Source organism: Diadema antillarum, unplaced genomic scaffold (assembly GCF_040938485.1).
Source record: "Diadema antillarum isolate AM-2024a unplaced genomic scaffold, OU_Dant_1.0 seq00000105_RagTag, whole genome shotgun sequence".
Lineage (NCBI taxonomy): Eukaryota > Metazoa > Echinodermata > Echinoidea > Diadematoida > Diadematidae > Diadema > Diadema antillarum.
The window spans coordinates 1,207,985-1,222,255 of NW_027271191.1; the positions used below are offsets into that span (position 1 = coordinate 1,207,985).

General features: G+C 36.6%; 1 protein-coding gene across 1 annotated transcript in view; it reads left to right on the forward strand.

Moving 5' to 3' along the window:
* LOC139726943 (uncharacterized) overlaps positions 1-12,690 on the forward strand; it is a 60,168-nt gene extending 47,478 nt beyond the window's left edge. Inside the window, exons 20-26 of the mRNA XM_071637931.1 lie at positions 2,606-2,803; positions 3,399-3,525; positions 6,420-6,542; positions 8,033-8,192; positions 10,287-10,468; positions 11,680-11,740; positions 12,377-12,690. Coding sequence (XP_071494032.1) covers positions 2,606-2,803; positions 3,399-3,525; positions 6,420-6,542; positions 8,033-8,192; positions 10,287-10,468; positions 11,680-11,740; positions 12,377-12,456 — 931 coding nt within the window. The 3' untranslated portion in view covers positions 12,457-12,690. The remainder of the gene's footprint in view (positions 1-2,605; positions 2,804-3,398; positions 3,526-6,419; positions 6,543-8,032; positions 8,193-10,286; positions 10,469-11,679; positions 11,741-12,376) is intronic.
* The last annotated feature ends 1,581 nt before the right edge of the window (positions 12,691-14,271 follow it).

A 14,271-nucleotide genomic window follows, 5' to 3' on the forward strand; every position in this document is an offset into this window, starting at 1 on the left:
AATGTGTTCATTGTTTTCATGTGTATTTCTCATTAAGAAAACAGCAGAGTAACCTGGGGCTCAGTACTTGATAACTGGAGTGTTCGTTTACATTTATATATATATATATATATTTATATATATATATATATATATATATATATATATATATATATATATCGTCGCTGGGTTGACAAGACCTCGTATCTATAAAATGTCAAATGTTCAGGAGAGCCAAAAAACATGGCGGCCAAAGCACTGTGGCGAATGGGAGAGCCTTTCCTTTGATATGCTGTGGTGGCTTCTTTTTTGGAGTAAGACAGTTGGGATATGGACAGGACATCACTTAACCCATTATTGTCCCCGCCGAGCGAGTTCGAGCAGGGGACTATGAAACGGGCTCCGTACGTGTGTGTGTCCGTCCGTCCGTCCGTCCGTCCGTGTGTGCGTCTGTGTGTGATCAAAATGTTCAAAATGCTACTCCTTCGCCATTTCTAACCCGATTTTGATTCTGTTTGCTTTATATGATAGCACTACATGGGAGCTTTGAAACTTCTATACAGAATTTCAATTGTGACCTTTGACCTTGACCTTTGACCTATATTGTACATTTTGCTTCAAAATGCTACTCCTTCGCCATTTCTAACCCGATTTTGATTCTGTTTGCTTTATATGATGGCACTAGGTGAGGGCTTCAAAACTTCTACACAGAATTTTGACCTTTGACTTCTTTGACCTTTGACCTTGATTTTTGACCTTTATTGTACATTTTGCTACAAAATGCTACTCCTTCGCCATTTGTAACCCGATTTCAATTCCGTTTGCTTTAAGTGATGGCACTAGGTGAGGGCTTCAAAACTTCTACACAGAATTTGACCTTTGACTTCTTTGACCTTTGACCTTGATTTTTTTACCTATATTGTACATTGCCTACAAAATGCTACTCCTTCGCCATTTCTAACCCGATTTTGATTCCGTTTGCTTTATGTGATGGCACTAGGTGAGGGCTTCAAAACTTCTACACAGAATTTTGACCTTTGACCTTTGACCTTGATTTTTTACCTATATTGTACATTTTGCTACAAAATGCTACTCCTTTGCCATTTGTAACCCGATTTCAATTCCGTTTGCTTTAAGTGATGGCACTAGGTGAGGGCTTCAAAACTTCTACACAGAATTTTGACCTTTGACTTCTTTGACCTTTGACCTTGATTTTTTTACCTATATTGTACATTGGCTACAAAATGCTACTCCTTCGCCATTTCTCACCCGATTTCGATTCCGTTTGCTTTATGTGATGGCACTAGGTGAGGGCTTCAAAACTTCTACATAGAATTTTGACCTTTGACTTCTTTGACCTTTGACCTTCATCTTTTTACCTATATTGTACATTTTGCTACTAAATGCTACTTCCGGCGGGGACATGTATTACGCACCGCGTAATTTCTACTTTTCCTTGTTTGACCATTAATCCAAAAAAGTAATTTTAACCAAAATTACAGACACAAGGTCTTGTCATCCCAGCGACGATATATATATATATATATATATATATATCCATATATATATATATACAGTCAAACCTGTCTATAGCGGCCACCCGAGGGATACGGAAAAAGTGGCCGTTATAGACAGGTGGCCGCTATAGACAGGTAATCCAACTTTGTGTGCATTGCCTACATGTACATGTATCATCGTTGTATATACATGTACATTTATGTGTGTACGTATGCACACGTGTGTATCATGCATATCTAGAACAATGCCGGTGTTTATGAAATTGTTGCACAGTACACTAGATGTAGCATGTGCACAGTCATGAATTAGTGCATTATTGTGACTGAATAAGTGATGAATGCAACGGTGGCGATCACTGAATGTTGCCCAGAAATGACTGGCACGGCTAAAAAGCAGAATTATCAGCTCGGCTACGGCTCCATCGGGTTTTTGGCCGCTATAGACAGGTTAAAATCTACCGCGGGAAACAAAATTTGTGGCCGCTGGCCGCGTTAGACAGGTGGCCGCTATACACAGGGTCTTTAACATGGCTTTTCTCTCGGGGGGATTTTTCAGTGGCCGCTATAGACAGGTGGCCGCTATAGAGAGGTGGCCGCTAAGGCAGGTTTGACTGTATATATATATATATATACATCCAGAGTCCAGAGATAGGCTCATGTGATAATTTCCTGCATTTTCTCTTTCTTACATAATGTAGGGTGATTTCATGTACAAATTTCATATTATGCATTTGTTGCAACTGATTGACAAATTGCCCTACATTGACTTAAATATGCACCAATTATTCAGTGTTTTAGTAGAAGCCATGTATCCACTGGACCACCGAGCTTCTGTCTGACAGCCGGCAGGGCTGTTATATTTCTCAAAAGTAAAAAAGACCCAGTCACACTGTTGGTACGTACTTGTCATGATAACACTCACTATCAAAACTGATGTTGACCTGCGTTGTTTCACAATGAAACCAGCTTTCTGAAACCTAAAATCTGTATTATGATCTTTTGATGTAATACTTGGAAAAGTACTATTTGGGATATATACATACTACTCCCCTCACATGTGTGTTGATGAGTATTAAGTATGTTCCCGCTCTAACCCTTGCCCTTTACAGCTGCTGCTTGAAGGATGAGAGTGCAGAGTCATACAGCAAGCAGCTTGAGCGTTATGTGCTGCGGGAAAGCCACTGTCTCATGCTAGAATACCTACGGCGATGCCACCCCACCATGGCTAGCTGCACCTTGCCAGTCCTCTGTGCACAGCTTGGGGATTACCAGGAAGATGAAGACATTGCCAAAGCACTTCTAGATGGGTAAGATGTCCTGAATGGGTAGGATGAAATCCTCAATAAAAACAAGATCTTTATAACTTAGAGTCACATTATAATTCAGCAAACATAATGTAATTTGCACCTGATTTGATGATCTTCATTCTATTAAAAGCCTACATGTTTAAAAAATGTAAAATCCATTTTGAGACAGTCTTGCTGGAGATAATTTGAATGGTTGATTACACATGTTTACATATGCCTGTGATCACTGGAGTTCCACATATAGAATTATGGAAGCACAATCATTACCATGTTTGCGAAATGTACCTATTCAAGTGTAAGGTTGTAGGAGCAGTAAATTTTGTGCTGCTGATGTAGAATAATATTTTGTGAGTTACTGTTAGATCTGTGTCTTTAAATCATATATGCTTGTTCATACATTTCTTTCTCACTTGCAGTAGTGTTGTTAATCTTTAATACAGTATTTTACTTTTTGTTTGATATGCTTCAATAAAGTGTTGATTTACTACTTGTCATTGGCGAAGCTTACTTCATTACGACCAGAATTTTCTTGTTCAAAATTAAACGTTTGTTTGTAGTTTCATGTTCACATTTTTCCCCATGATTACATCCTCAGATGCTCTATACTGGTTACCATAGTAAAGGGTCACATCACAGAACATGGAAGATCTGAGATTCCTCAACAATTCCACAATAGCCTGGAGCTTGCCTTGTGGGAAATGACAACCCTTATTAAGTCCAAGGTACATAGTTATACCCCTGCCACACATAGTGTGATAGGAATCATCATGATGTTGGTCAGGCGGGCAGTCGGTCGGGCGGACGGGTGGTCGGGTGGGCGGTCGGGCGGGCGGGCGGGCGGGCGGGCGGTCGGTCGGGCGGGCGGTCGGTCGGTTGGTCTGTTGCAAAATCTTGCATCGCAAACTCCTCCTACAGTTTTGAAGCAATTTAAATGAAACTTAGGGTAAATGATGATATTGAGGTATAGATGTGCAAGACATGTTTTTTGTGTTTGTCGGACAATGCATTGCCATGGTAACCATAATTTTACCAAAACTTTGTGGATTGAATAACTTCCGTAGTATGTAAGCAATCAATTTCAAAATTGGTATCTATGATGATCTATAGGTGTAGTTATGCAAGACACTCTTTGTGTTTGTACTTGACAAAGTGTTGCCATGGTAACCGCATGTTTTCTTCGAAATCTTGTGGAGTGAACAACTTCCACAGGTTTGAAGCAATTGAAATCAAATTTGGTAGGCATTATGGCCTTGAGGCATAGATGTGGAACACATAATTTTTTTGTTTGACGGACAAAGCATTGCCATGGTAACCATAATTTCACCAAAACCTTGTAGATTGAATAACTTCCACGTCATTCAAGCAATTAAGGTCAAATTTAGTATGTGTGATGATTGGGAGGTGTAGTTATGCAAGACACCAATGTGTTGATATAAGAAAAATGTGTTGCCATGGTAACCACTCATTTTTGCATCAAATTTAATCATTTAATCTATGGAGGTGAAATTTGGTGTGTATGATGCTCTTTAAGTGTAGTTTTGCAAAATGTCCTTTGTATTTGTATCGGACAATGTGTTGCCATGGTAATCGCATGTTTTGGTTTTTTTTTAATCCTAGGGAGTGAACTTCTTCCCCAGTTTTCAAGCAATTGAAACCAAATTTGGTAGGCATTATGGCCCTGAGGTATAGATGTGGAACACATAATTTTTGTGTTTGTCACACAAACCGTTGCCATGGTAGCCACAATTTTACCAAAACCTTGCAGATCGAATAACTTTTCCATCATTCAAGCAATTAAAGTCAAACTTAGTATGTATGATTTAGAAGTGTAATTTTGCAAGACACTGATGTGTTAGTTTAAGGAAAATGTGTTTCCATGGTAACCACTCATTTTTTTTTAATCAAAATAAACCATTCAAGCTATGAAGGTCAAATTTGGTGTGTATGATGGTCTTTAAGTGTAGTGATGCTGGGGGAAAGCATGTTTCCATTTTCTGTAAGTGTCAACTCAGTGTCAACTCTGTAATTGTACAGTAAACTAAAATTATTCTGTTTCCAATTCGACAAATGCACAAACTTGGTATTAACGTCATTGCCAACATGACATCACATACTATAAAGCAACACTAGGGGGGTATTAATCACCTTCAGTGATAATTCTAGTTTAATGAGGAAATTAAGCTTCCTAATTGTCTATGAAATTATTGATATTATATTTTTCTTTTTGTAGCATAATGAGAGAGCACTTTACTGTAATACCAGGTTCATTTTCAGAAGGCAGGGGCAATAATACTACCCTTATCAGCATAGATAAAATGTCAAAATACTGTGTACTTTTACAAATATGAAATTTTGTGGAATTCTCTTTATGGTCTCTTATATTACTGTTCTACTTAGACATCAGGAATTGTAGTCTTCTTATTTGGCAATGATGACATGTATATTGAACCAAAATTTTAGAAATTCATAACTTTTGAACAGATCATCAGATTTTCCACAAACTTCACTGGTACATACTACTAATATTTCTGCATTCACAATATATAATTGAGGTAAATTCCAATTAAGGTGAAGAAATGGTGCAACACTAAAAGATATGGAGGTCACAATGCACTTTAGAGAAGCACAAGATCATGAGATTTTGGCCCACTTAAGGTGGAAATGATTTTGACACAAGGGATGAACAGTCATGCTTACTAATAGCTTCCTGGTGATAATCTGGAAGGCATGTGATGTGCTAGCAGGCTTTAAGAAGTTAATGGAATTGCTGTTGAACTGAGTCTGTGGACAAAGTTGTGCTGTAAGCATGTTTACAAGTTTAATGTCTTGACGGCTGTCCCAGAAACCATGACTTTAGAAAAAACAAAAAGGACTTGAGAGAGAACTTGAGAGAAGGAACGTTACCAGAGATGAGTTGGTTCCATCTTATGATGACATCAGGGGGCAAGTGGAGTGAAAGGAAGAAGTAATCATCAACATCATGTGGAGGAAGGCCCTGCTGTGTGGACATATGTGCAGAAAAATATAATATGACTGGCTGTTTGAGATGGTCATTTTTGGTACATGGTTGTCAGAAACAAAGAGAGAAGTCACCCTACATTAGCATGGACAAAACTAAAACTTACTTTGACTGATATCATGTTGCTCACTTGAAAGAAAACATTTTGAAATACTAGAATTTGTGGCATAAAGTTCCAACTGGTCACGTATAAAAAATACCTACAAATATATGGACTGCATTTAGCTCATGGAATGGCAGTAGTAGTGGTAGTAATAGTCATTACTGTTGTTGTTGCAGTCATCGTCTTCGTCGTCATCGTTGTAGTAGTAGTAGGAGTAGTAGCAGTAGCAGTAGTAGTAGTAGGACTAAAAAGTATGTCCTATTTTATATTATTTTCGATCATGTCAGCTTGCTTTGATATCAGGGGTGAGCAACTTATTGCATGTGATTGTTTAATGGGTTGAAAAACTTGATTTTCTTAGTGTAGTGTTCACATTCTTCATTTTACCACTTGTTTTTGTTGTTTTTCTCCCTCTCTTCTTCAAATAAAAATATGCCAGCAAACCAGTAACACATTAATGAAATAGGAATAATTTATTCACTTCATTCTCTTAGACTTTGGACCTCTCTACACTGCGTCAGGTCCTGGAGATGTATCAAGACCTCAGTGTGTGTGTCCCATCAGCATCTCATCTACAGAGGTTGTTTTCTGCAATAGCAGCAAGATTTGATTCTACTGTGAGTTGCCCTACTTTATTTTTATCTTTGTAGATTCATACATGTACAAAATATATTGGAAGTTATGATGCATTTAAGGAAACCTGTAATCAGCTCTGCTGTTTATATTTTGTACCATGAAGAAGCTGAAAATGACGAAGATACAGTTGGGTTTTAGTTGTCAAAATTAGTGGTTATGAGCATTTCCTTAAAACCTGTAATGATACAAAAGTAGTATTATGTACATATACATGTATGTAGATTGCTACTTGAAATTGAGAAACCTTATGAAAATCAACATTTGAATATTAAATGATAAAGAATGAATGAAAATAAAGCATGTTCCTTATTTTGATAATTCTATAGACCCTTATGCTAAATATAAGTATGAGGGTTATTCCTAGTTCATTCCCATTTTTAGCTAGAATGGATTAAGGAATCATGATGAAGTCAGCTAGAAAGCCATTTTCACTCTATCTTTAAGAGATCTCATGCTGTTAAATACTCAGTATCCATGAGTGAAAATGTCACTCCTACTATTACCCTTCACTTTCAGTGTGTTCTGTATGCTTTATGCTTCTCACATGTTAATGATGTTGCGATCAGATGACATCAGAATGTTATCTCTTCTCCAGACTTGTGCCGATTGGTCACTTGTTACACTGAAAGGGCGGGATCTCATGTTTCATACTTTGTTAGACAATGCATTATTGTTTATGAGGAACCTGCAAACTACAAACCCTGCTTTTTAGGAGTCTCCTCCATTTCCAACATTTTTTTTTTATTATTGTTTGTCATAATAGTTCCATATTTATTGTATTTCAATTTACAGTATTTTCCTTGATTACAATACTGTACTGATTTTGTGTAATGATGTGCATTTAAATGTGTTATTTGCAATTGCATTTTTGTTAGGAACAAAGTAAATGAAATGAAAAGAAAACAAAGTGATCTATGAGCAAGTGTGCACCATCCAAATTTCAAATTTGATATCACACATAAAGTTCAACAGAGTAGAATAGACACCTGATCCTTGCCTATAGGCCTACTGTTCACATACCCCCAGGTTTTCAGCAGCCACATCAAGTGTACCAAGTATGACATACTCATTTTATAATGTTATCTTTTCAGGAACAGAATAATGATAACTTATCCTCATGCAGCAGTAATATTCTGCTAGCAAAGAAGCAAGCTTTGAAGACAACTAGTACCATATATTGAAGGAAGCTGTAAAGTCAATAGAATTTACACTATCCAGAAAAAAAAAAAAAAAAAAAAAAAAATATATATATACATATGTTGAGAAACACCCAAGAATGGCTCATGTGGTCTTTTCCTATCAAAAGACTTGATAAGTTGTCTGTTGGAGACCCTCAGTGGATTCATGTCATCCTCCAAGCTAGTCATGACCATTCACAGCTCTTATTATACAGGTCTTCAACATCTGTCATGAATTATATCCTACTCGTTCCCATTGTTAGTGATAGTCTATGTGCTTGTCAATGTTACAGTCACTGACTGCGGCATCATTGACTTTTGCTGATGATGACAATGAAAGGGGGATAGGAGGCAAACTGGTCCTCTTTGCCTCCAATGACATCCCTGCCAGTCCTGTAGATAACCTGAGAATCTCTGATGATGATGAGGAGGAGGAAGAGGTGGAACGGAAGGGTAAGTAGTGTGCTTGGGCTGTTGGAAATGTGCAGGAGAAAAAGAAGTGAAAATGTGAACAAAATATATGGGAAATATAAAGAAAATTAAACATATTTGTACTTTTCTAGCATAACAAAAGAGCACTTGATTTACTGCTTTCAGACAGCAGGGGGAATAATATTGCCTTTACCTAATGTCCATAACAATGTGATGGAATGTATACTTTTCATGAAAAATTACATTTTGTGGAATTCTAAAATTTTCTTTATATTGTTGTCCATAATGACATCATGAACTTCCGTAGTCTTCTTATTCAGCAATAACAGTACTGAAATATTGAAAATGTGTAACTTTTTAATCGATTATCCAATTTTCCTCAACTTTTCATTGATGTGTTCTAATAATGTTGCTGCTTTCATTCAAAATCCACAATTATATTTGGGCTTTGGTTTCCTTTGAAGCTTCATCCATGAGAAAACTTGTGCACATACATTAGAAGTGTACAGGACTCATTGGGGCAAATAAGTAGACAAACATTGGTTTAGCTCTTAGAGCATTTCAGCACTTCTGCCATCAAATGATCAGAATAATAAAGATAGTGCATTTGTACATTGTAAGTGATAATTAAATGTATTTGCTCATGCTGCTATTTCAATTATGTGCCAACTTTCTTGCCAGACAAGAATATTTGGTGTTTTTAGCTCACCTGAGTCAAAGGTTTCAATCATATATCAGCCAGCATCCATCGTGTGTCGTGCATATTACCTTTAGATTTTAAATTTCTTCTTTAATACCCCATGATTTTTTTTTTCACCTAACTGGGCAGATAGTATCCCTAGGGTGATAGATCTCAATTTGTATCAATTTGTTTAGATTGGCACAATGTCCTAAGATGTGTGAGAGAACTGAAAAAAAAAAAATGAATTCGACAAAAAATTTGACAATGACAACGCAAGGAGCAAGTAGCTATAGAATTGAACCATTATCTGTGTGAGTCTTTGTTACTTCAAATCCTCTACTGCTCAACCAGAATGTCATAAACACATTCCTTTTTCTTTCATAAAAGCTGTTATACTGTTTCAACCTTCAACTACAGTGTACTGTTCAAACAAAAATAAAGACAAGACAAATGGAACAAATGTATCCCTAGGGTGATAGATCTCAATTTGTATCAATTTGTTTAGATTGGCACAATGTCCTAAGATGTGTGAGAGAACTGAAAAAAAAAAAATGAATTCGACAAAAAATTTGACAATGACAACGCAAGGAGCAAGTAGCTATAGAATTGAACCATTATCTGTGTGAGTCTTTGTTACTTCAAATCCTCTACTGCTCAACCAGAATGTCATAAACACATTCCTTTTTCTTTCATAAAAGCTGTTATACTGTTTCAACCTTCAACTACAGTGTACTGTTCAAACAAAAAGAAAGACAAGACAAATGGAACAAATGTTTCTCCCTGTGGAGAATGTATGTCATTAGTTGAACAAGTGATGTCAGATTCATCAGATTTGATGAATAGAATGCTGTTCCATATAAACAAGTGGTTTGTTCTGACCAAATACAACCATCCTGCATCCTTAGAAACATACTCTGCTAGTATGGATAAATGAGTATCACGTATATGACCCGGATGTAGGTTGTTGGTTTTTTTTTTTCCAGCAATGAACAATAACATTATGTTTTTATTGTTTTTAGATAGGACTGCTACTTTTGTAGAAGTGATATGAATTCTCTGTTGATTTTATTTTTGGTGAAGACTGCACATCACAACAGTCATTCTTCAGTCTCTGGTATACTGTTTCAGATTAAAATCTTGCAGCTGAGTAATAAAAACTGCCTCAGATATCTAGTCAGGATTTATGCAGAAAATAATGTTCCTTTTTTATATTGATGTACACAATATGTTTTTGCATAACCCTGCTTACAAACTTATTTGTACAGAGGGAGACAATTGATCTAAACATAGCACATGCCAATTCTGTGTCTGCAAGGTGTCTACTAAGTATTCAAATATTCACCAATAGCAATAATGCTGTACACAGCAGGGCTTTGAAAAATAAGTTTTTCACTAATTTGTCAATATCGGTATACTTGTATTATATGTTTCAGGATCCAGCCACCCTTTGTCTGAGTCTCTGGCTCTGAATGCCAGTGGTGGGAGTAACCAGACACCCAGGCTATCTTCAGGCAGTGACCAGCAGACAGCCAGGGGTATTGGAGTCTCTCCATCTTCAGGCACTGACAAGGAAGACTCAGACTCTGACTGGGATAGCTGGGAGGAGGATGAAGAGGTGAGCAGAGATTTATACACATCTCAGCTGTTTAAAAAAGGGTCTTTAAAAGAGTGCACTTGAGGCCAGTCAAAATCATCCAGTGTCAAATATCACTGTTCACTGTGTAATGAATCATGCACTGAAATTAATGAGAAAATTCAATGCAGCAGTTTACATTTACCTGTCAAACAGACTTAATCCTCCTAAATAAGATGACCCACATGTTTAGAATGACTGTCAGAGTGTTAACTTTTAGCGAGTCTAATTCTTTGTGAATCAGGAATTACGAAAAATTTTGCTAGTGGTTAAATTTGCAATCTTTGATTGCAGTAATGAACAGAGAAATGTACATATGCAGGTTGAATTCATGTCAAGATCAATGCTCATACTTTTTCTGACCAGCATGTGTTTCTTGACCAGGATGTTACAAGTGTCTCTTGCTTCCTTCTACTCCTGTTTCTCCCTGAATCACTGTCTTTTCCGCAAGCCATGACTAGGGGCTTGCACACCATGCAGTATGTATGTGTTTAATAATTTGCTGTTCTCTTGGGATGTTGAAATTCTCGGTAAATTTTGCATCAGACGAACCACATTTCCTACATCCTTAGGCTATGGCATAAAAATAGTTATGTTTTTGAACTGGAGCTTATCTCTATGGATAAATGTACGTCATTAAATGTGTCTGATGAAAAGCTGTACAAGGGAATTGTTGACACGCTGTCTTTTTTTTTTTTTTTTTTTAGTCCTTTAGTGTACTTTGGCCTTCCCTCTGTCTTTCTGTGTGTGTGTCTTTGCATGTCTGCGTCTGTGTCTGGTCCTTTTGCTTTATCCCATTGTCTCCGTGCCTCTGTATGTTTACATACATTTGCTGGATCTCTACGTGATCATCTTTGTTTTTATCTTTCTCTGTCTCAAGGTATCTCTCTGACTATTGTTTTTTACTTCTTCTTTTTTTTTGGTATCTCTGTATGCCTCTTTCTCTTTCTGCCTTCCTCTTGTTTGTTGCTCTTTTATTTTTTTTTTCACTTCTGGAATGTATGGTTTTCATCTATAGCTCTCATCATATTCCTTTTTTAAAGGAAAAGGAAGGTTTGACATGACTTCCATTGCCTTCCTTAGTACTGAATGATTGTATAGGTTGCTTCTCCTGTGTATCATATATATAAAATCTTTATATGTATTGGTTATTTCATTTTTTTTCAACCACTTTATGCATCTTTTTGCCACAGGACCAATCTGTCTTTCAAGAGGCCATAGCTGACTTTGTCCGTCAACTTGACAAATATCTGGGTAAGATGAAAGCAGTGATTCGTAGTGCAAGTGTTTTTTACATGGTGGCTACTATTGGCATGGGGAAGGCATGAAAACAGTGACCTCCTCAAGGCAAGCCGTCAGCCTGGTGGTGAGGGCCTTGTTCTGCGTACCTTTTACCAGTACCTCCCATAACTCTGACAAAGAAAAGATTGATTGTGAAAGGTTAGGAAAGCAAAAACTGTATTAAGTATACATGTGTAAACATATTCCTGTATTCCATTGTAAACAATATGTACACATGTATATTGTAATTAAATATTCCATTTTAAATAACCATGAAACTAACTTTTTAAGACTTTTCAAGACTTGAAAAGTTTAGATGATAGTGACCTGTATATCCTAAGGAATGTCAGCCACATATGCATTAGATCTCACAAGGTAAAAAGTCTGCATGATTTCCCTTATAAGCAGTGTGTATCAGATCGTCGGCCAATCCATTCATACAGTCATGGCATCAATTTAACATATTTCTTCATTGTTTCATTGCATTAAAAATAAAATAAAACTTGTTTTTCCCCTTCCTTCACAGTTTTGCAAAATCACTTGTAAGGCCTTCTGTGTATTACCAAGTAGTATCTTCTCTGTTCATTTGTATTTGTTTCATCTGTGCAGGTCCTGATACCTTTAACCAAGAGTTGAGCTTTGCCAGTGATGCAGAACGTCAATTTATCAAAAGACTGCTCAGCAGCTGAATTCATGCCAAGGATATACATGATATAAGATATAATCTTTCTCATGAACCAGTGCCACATGTCTTGCTACTTCCCACTCCTTCTTCTCAAAATGAAATCCATGCCCAATGAGCTTATATTGAAATTATCCACTTTCAAATGTTCAGTATATTTGTCCAGCTGGTTGCATGAGAGATAAACAGGCAAAATTACAATCAGCTGATGACAACTATTTCAAACCTGATTGCTTTTCTTTGTGTGCTTTTTGTTTATAATGAACATTTGATGAATGATCAAGGCAAGAGCATGTGTATTTCCAGTCTTTCATGAAGATAGTCTTTGAACAGTCAGTAAATACACTGTAATGAAAGTGTAGGTGGTGTGATCTTGTAGAGGTTATTAAAGGTGACTGATATCAAGGCATGTCCTGGTACAAAATCTTGGGAAAGGTTTGGCCTGTCCAAATCTTGGGACAGGTTTGGCCTCTGATTCAATCTCCTTGTTTTCATGTAACGCAGATCAGAATGGGATATGTTGTCTGACTTGTCAGACTCTGTTTTCACGTGTTTCTGTACACAGTGGCTAAAATGGCCACACATGTATTGGTGTGCCAAGTAAATGTCTAATCTGATTTGCAGACTAACATGTAAGTTAAGTTTTACCTCACTTCATACCTGAAAGATGGGCTGAAAATGGATTGAAGATGACCAATTTGCTTGAATACTTCAAATATTTATTTCTAATTTGTGATATTCTGATATGTCAGCAGTTACAGAAATGAGATTCTTTATTTAGTGCATACCTTAAAAGGAGACAGTGAAACATGAATGAATATTTGAAGTGGTATTAGTCTACTTGAATATCTTTTGTAGCAAGTGTAATATCCAATAAATTTTATATGTTGTTGCCATCAGAGTGACTCATGAAGATTTGCGACTGTCCTCCTATTATACTATCAAACAATTAAAAAAAAACTGCCCATTCCCTTCAGAATGATTGAATGTGTGAACATGTCAACTGCACAGTACTGTTTGTCAAGTGTGCAATCTGTGTGAGATAAATCATTAATTGATGACTATGAATACTTTTAATTCAAACTTGCCAATAAAGCCTACTACTTCTTTGGATGTATGACAGGTATCAACTGTTTTGAGTAATGCAGGAATGATTGTTGTCAAAAGGGAACTGTGTGCTATTTCATACCTACTTATTGCCCTGTTTACTCTAAGATGGCAAGTACACACTGTGGAATAACAAAAATAACAAGACAATGAACGAATGGCATCCTGCTTGAAGTATCCTGTGGTGAAGATATTGTTCTGTGAAATTTCCTGTTCAGTTCAGTGTTGACACAGCAGTGATATCAATGAAGTGTTGATAAAGTACAAATACAAAAAGAATATTGATAAAATACTAATGAAGTACCAGTTCATATTCTTCATTGTATTTGCTCAGTGCCTTGTCAGACAAGTAGTTTTGTATTGTATTCCTGCCTGTACAATTTTTTCTACCAGAAGTAAACATTGTGCTGCCGTCGTTATGTACAGGTTTTGCTTTTGCAGCAAGGGTTTTGCACACTACCCTCATATCTTATATTCCTTCATTTATAAAAGTCTATGCACTTTTGATCACATGAAATGTTACCCTTATCTTATTGTTTTACATATATTTATAACCCATAATTTTCTCTTTTTAAAACATTTACCATGCATAATACAGACTAAATGTGCTTTTATTTTCATTTCAAAATGAAATGCAGCATTTGTTTGCCAATACCAGCTCTTGGTCTCTATGAATATTACTTGGTTTGCATCTTGCCTTTTTGTGATAGATGTG